Source organism: Sinocyclocheilus grahami, unplaced genomic scaffold (genome assembly GCF_001515645.1).
Source record: "Sinocyclocheilus grahami isolate Dianchi unplaced genomic scaffold, SAMN03320097.WGS_v1.1 scaffold575.1, whole genome shotgun sequence".
Lineage (NCBI taxonomy): Eukaryota > Metazoa > Chordata > Actinopteri > Cypriniformes > Cyprinidae > Sinocyclocheilus > Sinocyclocheilus grahami.
Window position 1 is genome coordinate 904,528 of NW_015505754.1, and position 14,342 is coordinate 918,869.

The following is a 14,342-nucleotide window of genomic DNA, read 5'->3' on the forward strand; positions in this document are numbered from 1 at the left end:
CATATTTGGCAAAAAGTAGTCATCTTAGAAGGCAACATAATGCACACCTATAGCATGCTACTTTCACAGAAAGCTCACTATGATTTGGAACAGAGCTAATGTTTCTGTTTCTGTGTGTGTACAGCTGAGCAACCAAGTAAAGCAAGAAACCGCTTCAGAAACATACTTTCTACCCTTTGAAACAAGTTTTACCTTGTTTCAACCAATCCAATCTGTAATTACCCAAAAACAAACAGCATCGAATGACATCGACATCAACCCCCTACCTCACTGAGGACTACCTCGCCGTGTCTTCAAGCGTAAGGCTTTGTTTTAGTCAGCGAGATTCCTGGTTCAAGTGACAGCGTTTCATCTACTACAGATGGTATCTGCAATGCATAACAGGCTTAGAAGAGGCTGTCAAATCAAAACAATACAGAAAGGCATCATGAATGAGCCCCGGGCTGAAATACACAACAAATCTGATGTACGTGTGTGTATGTTTCTAGTGTACGACGTACTGACGGTCTGTTCAGATAGGCTCGCCGGACCCTTGAGCTGCCTCCGAGTGTTCATTAAAAATACCACGCTGTTTATGTTCGCTGCTTCTGTATGGAATGTGAGAATGTGTTTTCGGTTCACTCCGCTAAAACCCTTCCTTCCGGTTTTTACGTCGGTGTCTCCGCTGCTGGTCGAGCGGAGTAGATTGAGGTCGGACCTGTGTCGGACAGGGGGGCGTGGCTTTTGGGGGCCACCGGGAGGGGGGCGTGTCATTAGGGAGGGGGCGGGATCTGTACCCCGAGCAGCTCGTAAGCGAAAATGTTCCAGAAGATGGCGAAGAGGAGGAAGGTGATGAAGGAGAAGATGAGGACCCACCAGGAGCACTGTTTATGCAGAGATTCGTCATAGCTCCGCAAGATCAGCAGCCCCATGCTGATGCCCACCACTGCGCCCGACAGATGAGCCATGAAACTGGGCTGCGGTCCGGAGGAGGGGAGGGGCGGGGAGAAACGCAGCCATACGGCGCGCCCCACCTCTGAACTCACTGCCAAAGACAGAGAAAGAGATTGGCAGATGTTTGGAACAGCATACTAGTCTGCTATTTATACTACCTCTGCAATATGTAATTTATTTCTAATATATCTAGATTTTTTATTTTACATTTTTTTATTAAAAATATAATTAAATTTTTTTATTTAATTTGACAAATATTTAAATTTTTACCATCTAATTTGAGCAGAATAAAAATGCAAAACAACCATGTTTATTTTTCAGATAATTGGAGACAAACACATTGAATTAAAAAGTCATAATACATGTAATGAGGTCGAGTAATAATGTAGCATACAATTGTTTGAAATCGCTGCATAATGCACATACAGTATAACATTATTTTTATTTAAATAGTATACAGTATCTAGTGTATACTGCATAGTATGCAATATGCTTGTCTTACATTCTGAATATAGCAAATGAAAAAAAAATTGTACACCGTAACGTGCTAGTATTGTGAATTCAGCCACAGCCTATTTACTAAACTATAAGAACTATAATAACTACAGTTTCTTACTGCAAACAAGTGCAAGAATCATCCGTAGCAATTTGTATGGACACTTCATACCGGCCCAGTTCTGAAACACAAACATTTGCATGTTAAAATGCATTACAAAGACTTTTACAAAGTCGGCATAATGAAAATTCACTCTATTTTGTAAATGCATGTTATTATTCTTACTGTGAACTATCCATCCATGCATGCATTTAGTTTTTTTACCTTGAAATGTTTAAAAAAAAATAAAAATAAAAAAAATAACAGACTTCTCTCCGGAGAAGTATGCTGGACTTCTGATTTAAAAGCTCAAATGTAAAGCTAATGTGAAATGCCATCAGTCTTGTTATCGTTAACTAAAACTAAAACTATGAATAAAATGTTGAATGAAACTTAAACTTAGATCTGAAAGTTAGTTTAGGCTGAAGCGCTAAAATGACTAAAACTGAAATAAAAATAAATTAAAGCTAAATAGAAATATTAATAAAAATAATAATAACAAGGCACATAAAATTACTAAACTTTAATTAAAATGAAAATGAAAATTTTTTTTTAATTCAAAATACTAATAAATATGAAAATAATGCTTAATACTAAAATAACACTGACTGTCATTTGCAACCTATTTTACTTTCATAATATGATATTTTTGAATAAAATAGGATGTTATCCAGTGGGAATTGTGAGTAGTGGATATCGTTAACTAAAACTAAAACTATGAATAAAATGTTGAATGAAACTTAAACTTAGATCTGAAAGTTAGTTTAGGCTGAAGCGCTAAAATGACTAAAACTGAAATAAAAATAAATTAAAGCTAAATAGAAATATTAATAAAAATAATAATAACAAGGCACATAAAATTACTAAACTTTAATTAAAATTAAAATGAAAAAAAAAATTAAATTCAAAATACTAATAAATATGAAAATAATGCTTAATACTAAAATAACACTGACTGTCATTTGCAACCTATTTTACTTTCATAATATGATATTTTTGAATAAAATAGGATGTTATCCAGTGGGAATTGTGAGTAGTGGACATTACATTCTATAACGGAGCCAAAACAATGATTAATAGCTATTTGGCTACATGCGCACTGATGATTTGCTCCCAATAAGCCAAGAAACGTCAATTTTGATTTCATGTTGACTTCATGCTTATATTGATTCTTATGTATAAAAAACGTTATTTGAGCGGTAAAGTTTCTAAATCACACCTCTTTAAAGGTGGATTCTTGCTTGAGGAACAAATGAAAATGATTTCCTGTGGTGACTGACAGCGTGTCACTGATCACATCATAGAGCTCCACCAGAACATTCCTTAAATTCCACTCACACAAACTAAAAGGCACTTATATCCCATAACAACGTGTGTATGAGGGAAGAGGGAAGAGTTGAGACGCATCCATCAGCACACAGCAGACGTCTGTTTGTGTCTGTCTGTGTGCCAGTGATTAGAGACTCTTTGATCTTTAGGGAAGCCGCAGTATAAAGCATCCGGAGAGATTCATCCGTCTGCGTTTCTCTATTCCTCTGCCTGATTTCCCCTTTTCATTCATTCTGACAGAAGTCACCATGGCAGCAGTTAGTTTTGGTTACCATGACAACGTTGGCAAGATGTGCTGAGCAGAGTGCATAGACCCCGCCGGATCCGCCCACCACTGGAGCGCGCATATCTGTGATGGACACCGTCAGAGAACCTGAGGAGACACGCAAAGAGACGCGGTTTAGACAAAGAGTGGGACTGTGTATGATATATGTTGTCCTGCAAAACCCCCGCCCACAAGAAGTGACTCCATGCAGAATTAAGACATCATGTGAATCGATACAGTCGAAATTCTAGTGTGTGATACATTGTTTCCTGAGACTCTCATTCTGTGTAAAGACCTTTGTGCAAAATTAAAAAGCTTGCTTGTGTACACACTGTACGTTTGTTGATTTCAGAAAGCCTCTCTTGAGTAAAATTGCTCATGATAGGCAAATTTAATCATAATGTAATTGGCTCATAATGACATGAGGGGGTCCCCGCATAGGGCCTCTTTTTTCGAATTATTTGAAGTTTAATAGAGAGTGTCTAACTGTCTTACTTGCCTTAAAAAATCATTTAATAAAGCCTAAATTTAAGTTTTTATAAGTTTTATATATTTTTTTAATTAAAAATATTAAATGTATTTTTTTCAGAATTTTAAAATGTAATTAAATAAATGTAATTAAATTTCAGTTTAAAATTTTAAATGCATTATTATGTTTAATTTAATACATCATTTAATAAATTTAATTGTGTTTCATTTATTTGATTAGATTTATTAATTTTATTTTATAATATATTTAATTTATTGAATTGATTCCTTTAATACATTTAATAAATTACATTTTATTTAATTTCTTCATTTAATTTAATAAATCTATTTAATAAATGTAATTTCAATTACATTTCATTATAATTAACTTTATTGAATGTATTCATTTTATTTTTTAACTTAATTTAACTTATTTTTTTCCCATAGGTAGTTTATTAATAAATCAGGAAGAATGTTAGTTTGCATAATAGGACAAGGTGTTATAATCCCAATATTCAGCACCATTTAGCCGCACCATAGAACAGTTTCTCCTTCGCTGTGAGCAGAACTCAGCGAGACGCAGCAATTGTTACGCTCTGATATTGGTTCAGCAAGAATCCAGGTAATCCACCATACCTGCAATATTATTGCAGGTAAAAAAAGAGGTGTTTAAATTTTACTCAAATTTGATTTGCATTAAAATATGCATTTGATTACATATATAAGTTGTGGCAGTCGTGGCCTAATGGTTAGAGAGTTGAACTTGTAACTCTCTCTATTTTAAATGACAGAATTTACATACAGCTCAGGAGCCATGATTTAGTCTTTATTGTGTTATTTTATTTATATAATACAGTGCCTTATGTTAAACTGCTTTAAATAAAAAAATTTTCACATCAATCTACACTCCATACACCATACTGACAAAGCAAAAACAGAACTGTCACAACTTCGTAAATGTACAAAAAAAAAAAAAACTGAAATAGGTAACTAATATAAACTAAATATTTCGCTGAAGCACCTTAACAGTCTCAAGTCTTTTCTGTTTAATGCAACAAGCTTTTCTCATCATCATTTGGCAATTATCTGCCATTCTTCACCTCACCTGTTCTCCTCTCAAGTTCTGTCAGGTTGGATGGGGGCAGATGCACATTTTCAGGTTTCTCCAGAATTATTTGATTGGGTTCAAGCTCAGGCTGTGGCTGGGCCACTCAAGGACATTCACAGACTTGTCTATAAGCCACTCTTGCTGTGTGCTTAGGTTCATTGTCCTGTTGGAAGGAAAACCTTCTGCCCAGTCTGAGGTTCTGAATGCTCTGGACTGGGTTTCCATTAAGGCTAACTCAATATTTTGGTGCATTGAGCTTTTCTTCTACTCTGACGAGTTCCTCGGTCCCTGCAGCTGAAAAACAGCCCCACAGCATGAGGCTGCTACCAGCACACTTTACTTTTGGGATGGTACTCTTCAGGTGATGAGCAGATCTGGTTTTCTTCAAACATGATGCTTGGAATTGAGGTTCATCAGACCAGAGACTCTTGTTTCTCAGAGTCTGAGGGTCCTTTAGGTGTGCTTATGCAAAATCCAAGTGTGTTTTCATGTGTCTTCACTGAGGAGAAGATTGAGTCTGGCCACTCCGACATAAAGCACAGATCGATGGAGTGTTGCAGTGATGTTTGTCCTTCTGTAGATTTCTCTTATCTCCAAATATGATCATGGAGCTCAACTAGAGTGACCATCAGGTTCTTGGTCACCATGCTAACCAAGACCCTTCTCCATCAATTGCTCAGTTTGGCCAGGAGGCCAGCTCTAGGAAAAGTCCTGGTTGTTTCAAACTTCTTCCATTAAGGGTAACAGAGACTACATGCTTCTGTGACCCTTCAATAAGGCAGATTTCCCCCCCCGAACTCTTCCCCAGATGTGTGGCTTGACACAAACCTGTCTCTGAGCTCTACAGGCAGTTCTTTTGACCTCAGGGCTTGGTTTTTGCTCTGATATGCATTATCAGCCGTTAGACCTTTTATTAAGACGTGTGTGCCTTTACAGATCATACCCATTCAATTGAATTTGCCACAGGTTAACTTCATTTGAAGTGCAGTAATATCTACAAGCAATATGAATGCTCCTGAGCTAAATTTCAACTGTCCCAGATATGAATACTTATGCAATGGAATCATTTAAGTTTTTTATTTTTAATACATTTGCAAAGATGCTAAAAACCAGTTTTTTTGCCATACCATTATGGTGTATGGAGTGTAGATTGATGTGGGAAAAAAGTAATTTAAAGCAGTTTAGCATAAGGCAGCAACTTAACAAAATGTGAAAAAATGATGAATATTTTCGCAAGGCACTGTACTAAAGATTAACACATTAAAATTACATGCACAATATATGTGCATATAAACCCCTCCTGACCTGTATTTCTGTTCTACTGCCATCACCACTGCTGACCCATTTAAGGAATATAATAAAGGTAATTAATAGTTGTCAGGATACAGAGCTGCTCTGTGCTGTAATCTATACATGTACTATCTTTTTTTTGAGGAAAATAACTGCAATTTGCCTGTGCAGAAATTGCCACCATGATGTCAGGGTGTTGAGTGGTTAGTAGGACATTGCTATGTGGTTGCTAAGGTGTTCTGGGTGGTCGTTAGGTGGCCACCCCAAGTGGACTTTAATTTAATACAGAACATTCAGTGGCACAAAACACACTGAGTACAGCTCTAAACTAAGAGCTCATAGGAAAGCGAACATGCATGCATGTGTGAGATAACTGAATATTGGCATATCCTCTGTGTGTGTGTGACAGATCGCCTATACAGTGTGTTACACACTGAGCTGTGCTGCGCTCAGCACTCTTACTCCACCACAGTCTTCATCATTCTGCTCTTTTTTATGTTACATTTTCTCAATACTCATTCCTCTAGCACGTCCTCCACCCGTTTTCCTTGTCTTTTCATCTCTTTCTCACATATAGTCTCTATGAATCTGCTAATTTTCTCTTATCTGTTCTTGCATACTCTATTCTCTCCTTCCTTTAATTTCCATCTCACGTTCTGTCCTCAGCATGGACACTTGCTCTTACAGTATGTCAAAACACTGATGTTGCAACATGTGTGTTGGTGTATGTAGTATGTTATACAACATAAGTGTTTATTTCATTGCATCATACTTCTGCACATTTCATTTGCGATAGTTAAGCTGTATTATACTACATCACGCCTATTTGATTCTGTTCCTGGACCGAAGGGCCACGTCCTGCAGGCTTTTGCATGAACTCTAATTAAACAGACCTGAACCAGCTAATCAAGATCTTCAGGATTATTTAATAATTACAGACAAGTATGTTGGATTAAGCTCTGAATTCAGCAAAATGTAGTTCAAATTTAACTGCACTGTATATCACCTGTATATCTCCTATTTTACACACACACACAGAAAATGTAATGTATGGAAATGGTATGAAAATAATCAACTGAAATATATATATATATATATATATATATATATATATACATATTATAATAAATTACTAAATAATTGAATTAAAAATCTATTTTAATTGAATAAGAATTTTACTTATTGAATTTTATTATTTACTATTTAATAAAATATGTAACATTACTTCAAATAAAACAAACATTTTAAATTATGGAATTTACATACAGGTCATAAGGATGATTACATTAGTATTTTTTGTATCGTTTTTATTTTTGTAAAATATTTTTGTTAATGGAACATGAATTTTACTTATTAAAATTTATTTTAATTTTAATATGTAATAAAATATGTAACATTTCTCTCTCTCTCTCTCTCTCTCTATATATATACTGTATATATATATATTACAGAATTTACATACTGGTAAGGAGGAATGACTAAATTTGTATTTTTAATAACATTTCCAAAATTAACCAATTAAAATAACATGTATAGATAGATAGTATAATATTTTTATAAATGAAAATAATAAACTGAAATAAATAAATGTATGATAATAAATGAATAAATAAATCACTAACAAATCAATTTGAACTGAATAAGAATTTTACTTATTGAAATGTATATTTTATTATATAATAAAATATGTAACATTACTTAAATAATAATTTAAGGAATTTCCATTCAGGTCAGAATTATGTTTAAATTTGTATTTTTATTTTTGTTATTGTCAAATATTTGTATGTTTAGTTTTGATTTTTGTTAAATTAGTGAGAAATTAAAGTTAATAAAAATAAAATTTAATTTAATGAGGATTTTATTTAGTAATATATATATATATATATATATATATATATATTAGTTGGCGTGAAACTCTTATGGATGTGGCCCTCTAGGAATGGAATAGCCCTGATATTGGACAATATATATCTCTGTTTCATAATAAGAAGAGCAAGATAACTAGCATTAAAATGTAAATGTATTCTACTACACTACACACAGGCTCCGCTTTGGTGTGTATGTGACGAGAAAGAGATGGAGTGTGTGTGTGTGTGTGTGTGTGTGGGTGGGTGGGTGTGTTTGTGTGTGTGTGAATAATTCAGAGATTATTGATTAGGTCATTGACCACTGGTGACATGTCCATCATAAATATGAGTACATTCTCCTGGTGAACTTGTCACAGTGCAAGGATGGCCAGCTGTATGCGGACACACACGCACTAACTCACCAGCGACGACTCCTGCCATATACAGCAGACTGATCCTCAGGATCCCATGAACCATCTCCAGAGGAACTCCAATCATCAGCTGGAGAAGAGCGTTGAAACCCAACTGCTCTAACCTGCACACACACACACATCCAGCTTGTAAAACTCAGTTTCTAAACATGTAGGCACACAGTTTATTCGAAGAACAGTTGCTAGTTGCATAATTAACCAAGTGCACTACAGCTGATGCTCACTTATTTATAACTGACCTAAACAAGGGTTAAGGAGGAGCTTGTTAATCCAGGCCTGTCAATCACTGCGTAAAGTTCTTACCCAACATGCATGAACATATAGCTGAAGAACCTCCAGATTTGAGCGCGGTGTCCGGGATGATACACCAGCGGACTCTTCATGAAATCCGGCTGGTAGGTTTGCAACACCCATTTATTGAGCATCACGCCGTAACACATAAACACAATGATCTGGAACACAAACACAGTCTTAACCTTGTAAAGCCTGACGTATCAAACAATAGTCAGAAACATCTAATGTTTGGAAATGGAAGAGTTTATTGAACCTTTAGACAAAATAAACAAGAAAACAATACTAAAAAAGTCTGCATATGTGGTTTTTGTTGAGAATCATAATTGATACATCAGGCTTTTATGGCTCACATAGCAAGATATAGTGAGAATATGGAGCTCACCTCAGTTTTAGAGGCCCAAACAGAGCAAAAATATACAATTTGGTGTAGATGCTGATTTATTTGGCCAGAAAGATGATATTCTGATATTCTGCTCGTAATGTAAATCAATGAATTATTTGTATTACCCTTTGTAATAGTACAGCAGACTACTTACAGTAAATGCATTTAAATATCAGTTGTCACTCTTAATCTCATAATAATGTTTTAAGATTATACTTTAATGCTTAGTTTTATGATCAAAGCGCTGCAGTTTTCATTTAAAACATAAAATGCAATGCAATACAATCATGACTGAGAGATAAATAAACAAATAAACGTTCCTCAAAAGCCGGATGGATCATATTTGATACATTTTAAGATGATTTTTCATAAATGATGTATGGATAATCAAGTAAACCTAAGTTGCTTCAGTTCAGTAAGTGTTGATTACTAACAATATAAAAGTTATTCTTGTTTACTTTATAAAAATCAGAAAAGATTTCACAGCAAAAAGACACGTGAACCACGACCTGAAGATGGACGTTTGTACAGTTATACTAAAAGTTTCAGTATAAACTATCAATCTGATGCCAGAAGGCGTGTAGTAGATTGTGTGCAACAGGTTTTTTAAGCAAAGTTTTGATTATATTGATCATTTAGAGGTCTTAGAAATTTGCGTATCAAATATATACAGTAGGCTTTATAGGGTTAAAAAAACCACAACCAAAAAGTTTTGCCAAGAATGGTTCACTCTAGTTACTGGTGTTTTAAAGGGGTCCTATTATGTATTTTCACTTTTTCAACTTTAGTTAGTCTGTAATGTTGCTGTTTGAGCATAAAAAAGATCTGCAAAGTTACAAAGCTCAAAGTCCAATTCAAAAGGAGATATTTTATTTAACAGAAATCAATTTCCAAAATCTACAAGTTTGGACTACAACGCATATATTCCAGGATTTGTGATATCACAAATGGGACGAGACCTGGTTGAGCTGCACTAGAGAAGGCAAAAAGTGTTATCACTATGTCCGAGACTCGCTAGCTTTCCCAAAGCAGATGAACTTAGAGGGGTTACAATCATCCGGGTTTAAATCGCACTCAAATTGATTTGATTTTGACGCAATATTTACACTGAAGCTCGCAAGCGGCTATGGTAAGGTAACATTTCCCGACCAGGCGCCAAGTGCTGCCAATCACAGCACTGACCCAGCTAACCGATCACAGCACACACTGGCCCAGCTAACCAATCACAGCACTGACCCAGCCAACCGACCACAGCACACACTGGCCCAGCTAACCAATCACAGCACTTACCCAGCTAACCGATCACAGCACACACTGGCCCAGCTAACCGATCACAACACACACTGGCCCAGCTAACCGATCACAACACACACTGGCCCAGCTAACCGATCACAACACACACTGGCCCAGCTAACCGATCACAACACACACTGGCCCAGCTAACCAATCACAGCACATTTCGTATTTCAGAAGGCGGGCCTTCATTTGATACAGGAACTATTCGAGCCGTTCATGCCAGACTGGGGAGAGAGGTGTTATAATAATGTAAAATTTGTGAAAAAGAATGTGTTTTTCGAACCTAGTATGAGAGCCTGTTCTAGTACACCCCCAAAACAAAATCAAGACTTTGTATAAGAGCATAATAGGACCCCTTTAAAGAACCCATAAAGCAACATAAAGAGTAAAGAGCCGTACAGAGCTCAGTGAGGTGTACCTGTACAATGGTAATGATGGTCATGAACACAGGAGGAGGGCAGAGTCTGCTCTGATGGAAGTACCATCGGCGGTCCGTCTCGCATGGCAGAATCTCGTAGGCCACGTAGCGCACGAAGCGCTTGTACACGCCCAGCCCCGTCTCATCCAATAGGATCTCTCGCTGCAGAGTGCGACGCCCATTTGCAATGGCTCGGCGGAAACTACTGGAACGTTTACTGTTCAGCTGAGAGAGAGAGCGAGAGAGATGTACATCTCATTAGCTGTTGATACAGTGAGAAGTTGTGTAATTTAACATATGTACATCTGTGTTTCATAACCTTTTCACAGTTCATAACCACCCATATATCATTAAATGATGATAATGTTAATACACCAACAAAATCTGAGCCACAATAATCTGCTCAGTACAAAAATAATAACACAAATGCATCAACAGTAGACCGACCACACGATGATTTACAGTTCATCAATGTGGCATTTCCAGCAAAAATATAAGAGACTTTTTTTTTTATCACCTGAAACGAGCTGCGACTTATGTTCCAAAGCGATATAATGCAATTAATGTCAAGCACACAAAAAAAACCGCACATAGCGCACAGTCTCACTTTAAATACATTTGTTTAGACTTGGAGTTTATAATAAATGTTTGTTATGAATGTTATGAATTTAGTTTGTTTTATACTTATATTTTTCATTCCTGTTCAAAAAGGATTTGTTGTGAAGTGAGAGGATTACTGTTTATAATCTTTAGAAATATATCAATTTATGTACATTTTTTTTTTTACATTTACAAGTTTTTTACATTATTTATGATTGTAATAATAAGATTTGATTTTACATCAATGCGACTTATGAAAAAAATGTCTGAAAAATATGGTAGATGTGCGCAGTGTTATACAAACAAAGACAAAACACAGAACACTAAAATAATGCTATAAACTAAGTAGCATAAAATGTACTGTAATGCACATAACTAACAACAAGAGAGAAGAAATATAATTTTTAAATAATATATAATCAAATGTAATAAATCGCACAAGTACTTCTCGAAACTTCTTTACATAAAGTATAAGGTGGCAAATAAAACATTTTCTATAATAATATATTTATATTATATAATTATATTGAATATTATATTATGAATATAATTAATAAATATTATTTAAAATATAAAAATACCAAATTTAAAACACATATCATTTATATAATTTAAAATGATAATTTTAAATTGTTAATATTTAATTAATGAATTAATTATTTTTATATATATATTTATAGCTTAAAAATTATTTCACTAATTATTGACGTACAGTCTTTTAAATATATATAATTTTCACCGTAAATGAAATGATAACTAACAGTTAATTATTTAACTTTAGTATTTTAATATGAATTTAAAAATGACTACCATTCTTTAGTGTATTTGTGTGTGGTTTTGTGTACAGTATAAAGACTCTTGAACAGACCTCATAATAGTCACACACACACACACACACAGAAAATCACAGACATAGACCACTTAAATACTGTGACTTTCTTACAGATTACTCCATGTATGCAGGATTTCTCACACTCTCTTCTTTCTTTTCCTTGTTCCTCCATCTCCCTCATGCCCCAGATTTACACTTCACCCAAATCCTTTTAAATTCACAGCTTTCTCTCCGCCTTTGCCTCAGTCTCTCTTCCTGTAGAACATGGTTTTAAATCATCGTATGTCTTGAATTCCAGCCACATAAAGTGTACAGCATCTGTGTGCGTGCATCAGGGTGTGATTACGTGAGGGTTTGTATCACATCTCTGAATGAGTCTAGCTAGAGCACCAGAACTGTCAACACAGAGCGCCGCACTCATGTGTGTGTGTGTGTGTGTGTGTGTGTGTGTGTGTATTAAAAGAGCCTGCGGCAAATCTGATTCAACTGTCTGAAAACACTTATGCCCCCTCGTATCAAGTGAGAGAGTGAAGAAGGTCCTGAGAGGAACACGGTTGGATTTGTAAAGGAAGCACATGGAGGATCAGAAATGACAGAGCTGAGACCTGCAGTCTATTACTGACTGTGGGAAGAGCTTTTCATTCATGAACACACACACACACACACACACACACACTAACAGCATTCATCTGCTCCATGTCTCATTGAAATAACATGACAATCAAATGTCACACTCAGTATTTGTGCATCAAGGGATCCATACGGTTGCATGCACACAATCACACAAAACAACATTATAACATAAAGAAAGCACTACATCTATTGTTATTTCCATTATGAATAAATGCAGTTCTTTTGAACTTTCTATTAATCAAAGTATCCTAAAAAAACTGTATCACAATTTCCACAAAAATATGAAGCAGCACAACTGTTTTCAACATTGATAATAGTCAGAAATGTTATTACACTCTAAAAAATGCTGGGTTGCTTCAACACAATGTTGGGTCAAATATGGACTAACCCAACTGTTGGGTTAAAAAGCTAATTTAAAAATGAAACCAAAATTTAACCCAACAGTTGGGTTAGTCCATATTTGACCCAACATTGGGTTGATACAACCCAGCATTTTTTAGAGTGTAGAATGATTTCTGAAGATCATGTGACTCTGAAGACTGGAGTAATGATGCTGAAAATACAGCTTTGATCACAAGAATAAATTACATTTAAAAAAATATTCAAACAGAAAACTGTTATTTTAAATTGAAATTATATTTCATACTATTACTGTTTTTACTGTATTTCTGATTAAATAAATGCAGCCTTGGCCAACATAAGAACAAAATCTTACTGACCCTACACTTTTGAACATTAGTGTGGCTCAGAAAACAAAGCAGAACATTTAGTTACAGTTGTCTATATCTAGTATATTTGTGACTATTGCATGACTCCAAATGAACACAAACCATCTCAGATGTCATATTCATGTAATTTCACATACATTTGGCCATTACAGGCGTCACACAGATGCACTGGGATGCAGTTTAAGCACATATTGAGTTATATGTAACTAGCACTGAAGACATGTATCTAGTGACATGAGTAGTCAGCATGTACTTAACACATTGTTTAGAGGTAGATTCAAGTGACTAGTTTGTGCAATCTTCCTCAAAAGTGGATGTATAAATACAATTTGCGGCTCACCAGTTCTATGAGTTCCTGGTAGCAGACGTGTCCGTGTTCGTTGCTCTCTACCAGAGCCATCAGCATCTCCAGTTTACTGGGGTCCAGCTGTAACTCATGGTGCTCAGCTAGACTGGTGAAATTTTCCACTGCTATAAAACCAGTCTGCTCTGGGTCCAGCTGAACACCAACAGAAAGAGAGAATGAGCCAGTGTTTAGTTTATATGCATTCACATACAGTAAACATTAAGTAAAAACATGCATTTATTACACACACAGCACACAAAATAAATGTAACATGCTACATGTGCTTTGCATTTGCTTGTATATTTGTTCTACAAACACACGTGATGAAAATTTGAATGATAAACTGTATGATTCAACATTACGCTAAAGAGCAACTGGAATGACTCCCAGTGGGTGAGCAGTTAATCTTTTTGCTGTACATGGGTGAATCTGTGATGAATAAACCTACAGAATGTTCTACAACAGAATAACAGCAAGATATCTTTATAGCACATCAAGCTGTTTGAGCAAGAAAAATCCTGTTTTCCATGATATGACCCCATTAACA

At 35.3% G+C, this 14,342-nt stretch overlaps 1 protein-coding gene across 1 annotated transcript in view; it reads right to left on the reverse strand.

The window, feature by feature from the left end:
• Positions 1-172: 172 nt before the first annotated feature.
• The window catches only part of LOC107556680 (rhomboid-related protein 1), a 24,312-nt gene continuing 10,142 nt past the window's right edge, over positions 173-14,342 (reverse strand). The window contains exons 2-8 of the mRNA XM_016239848.1: positions 13,790-13,948; positions 10,657-10,881; positions 8,570-8,718; positions 8,258-8,370; positions 3,130-3,230; positions 1,550-1,610; positions 173-1,024 (exon numbers count right to left, since the gene is read on the reverse strand). Of these exons, the coding sequence (XP_016095334.1) occupies positions 753-1,024; positions 1,550-1,610; positions 3,130-3,230; positions 8,258-8,370; positions 8,570-8,718; positions 10,657-10,881; positions 13,790-13,948 (1,080 nt within the window). The 3' untranslated portion in view covers positions 173-752. The remainder of the gene's footprint in view (positions 1,025-1,549; positions 1,611-3,129; positions 3,231-8,257; positions 8,371-8,569; positions 8,719-10,656; positions 10,882-13,789; positions 13,949-14,342) is intronic.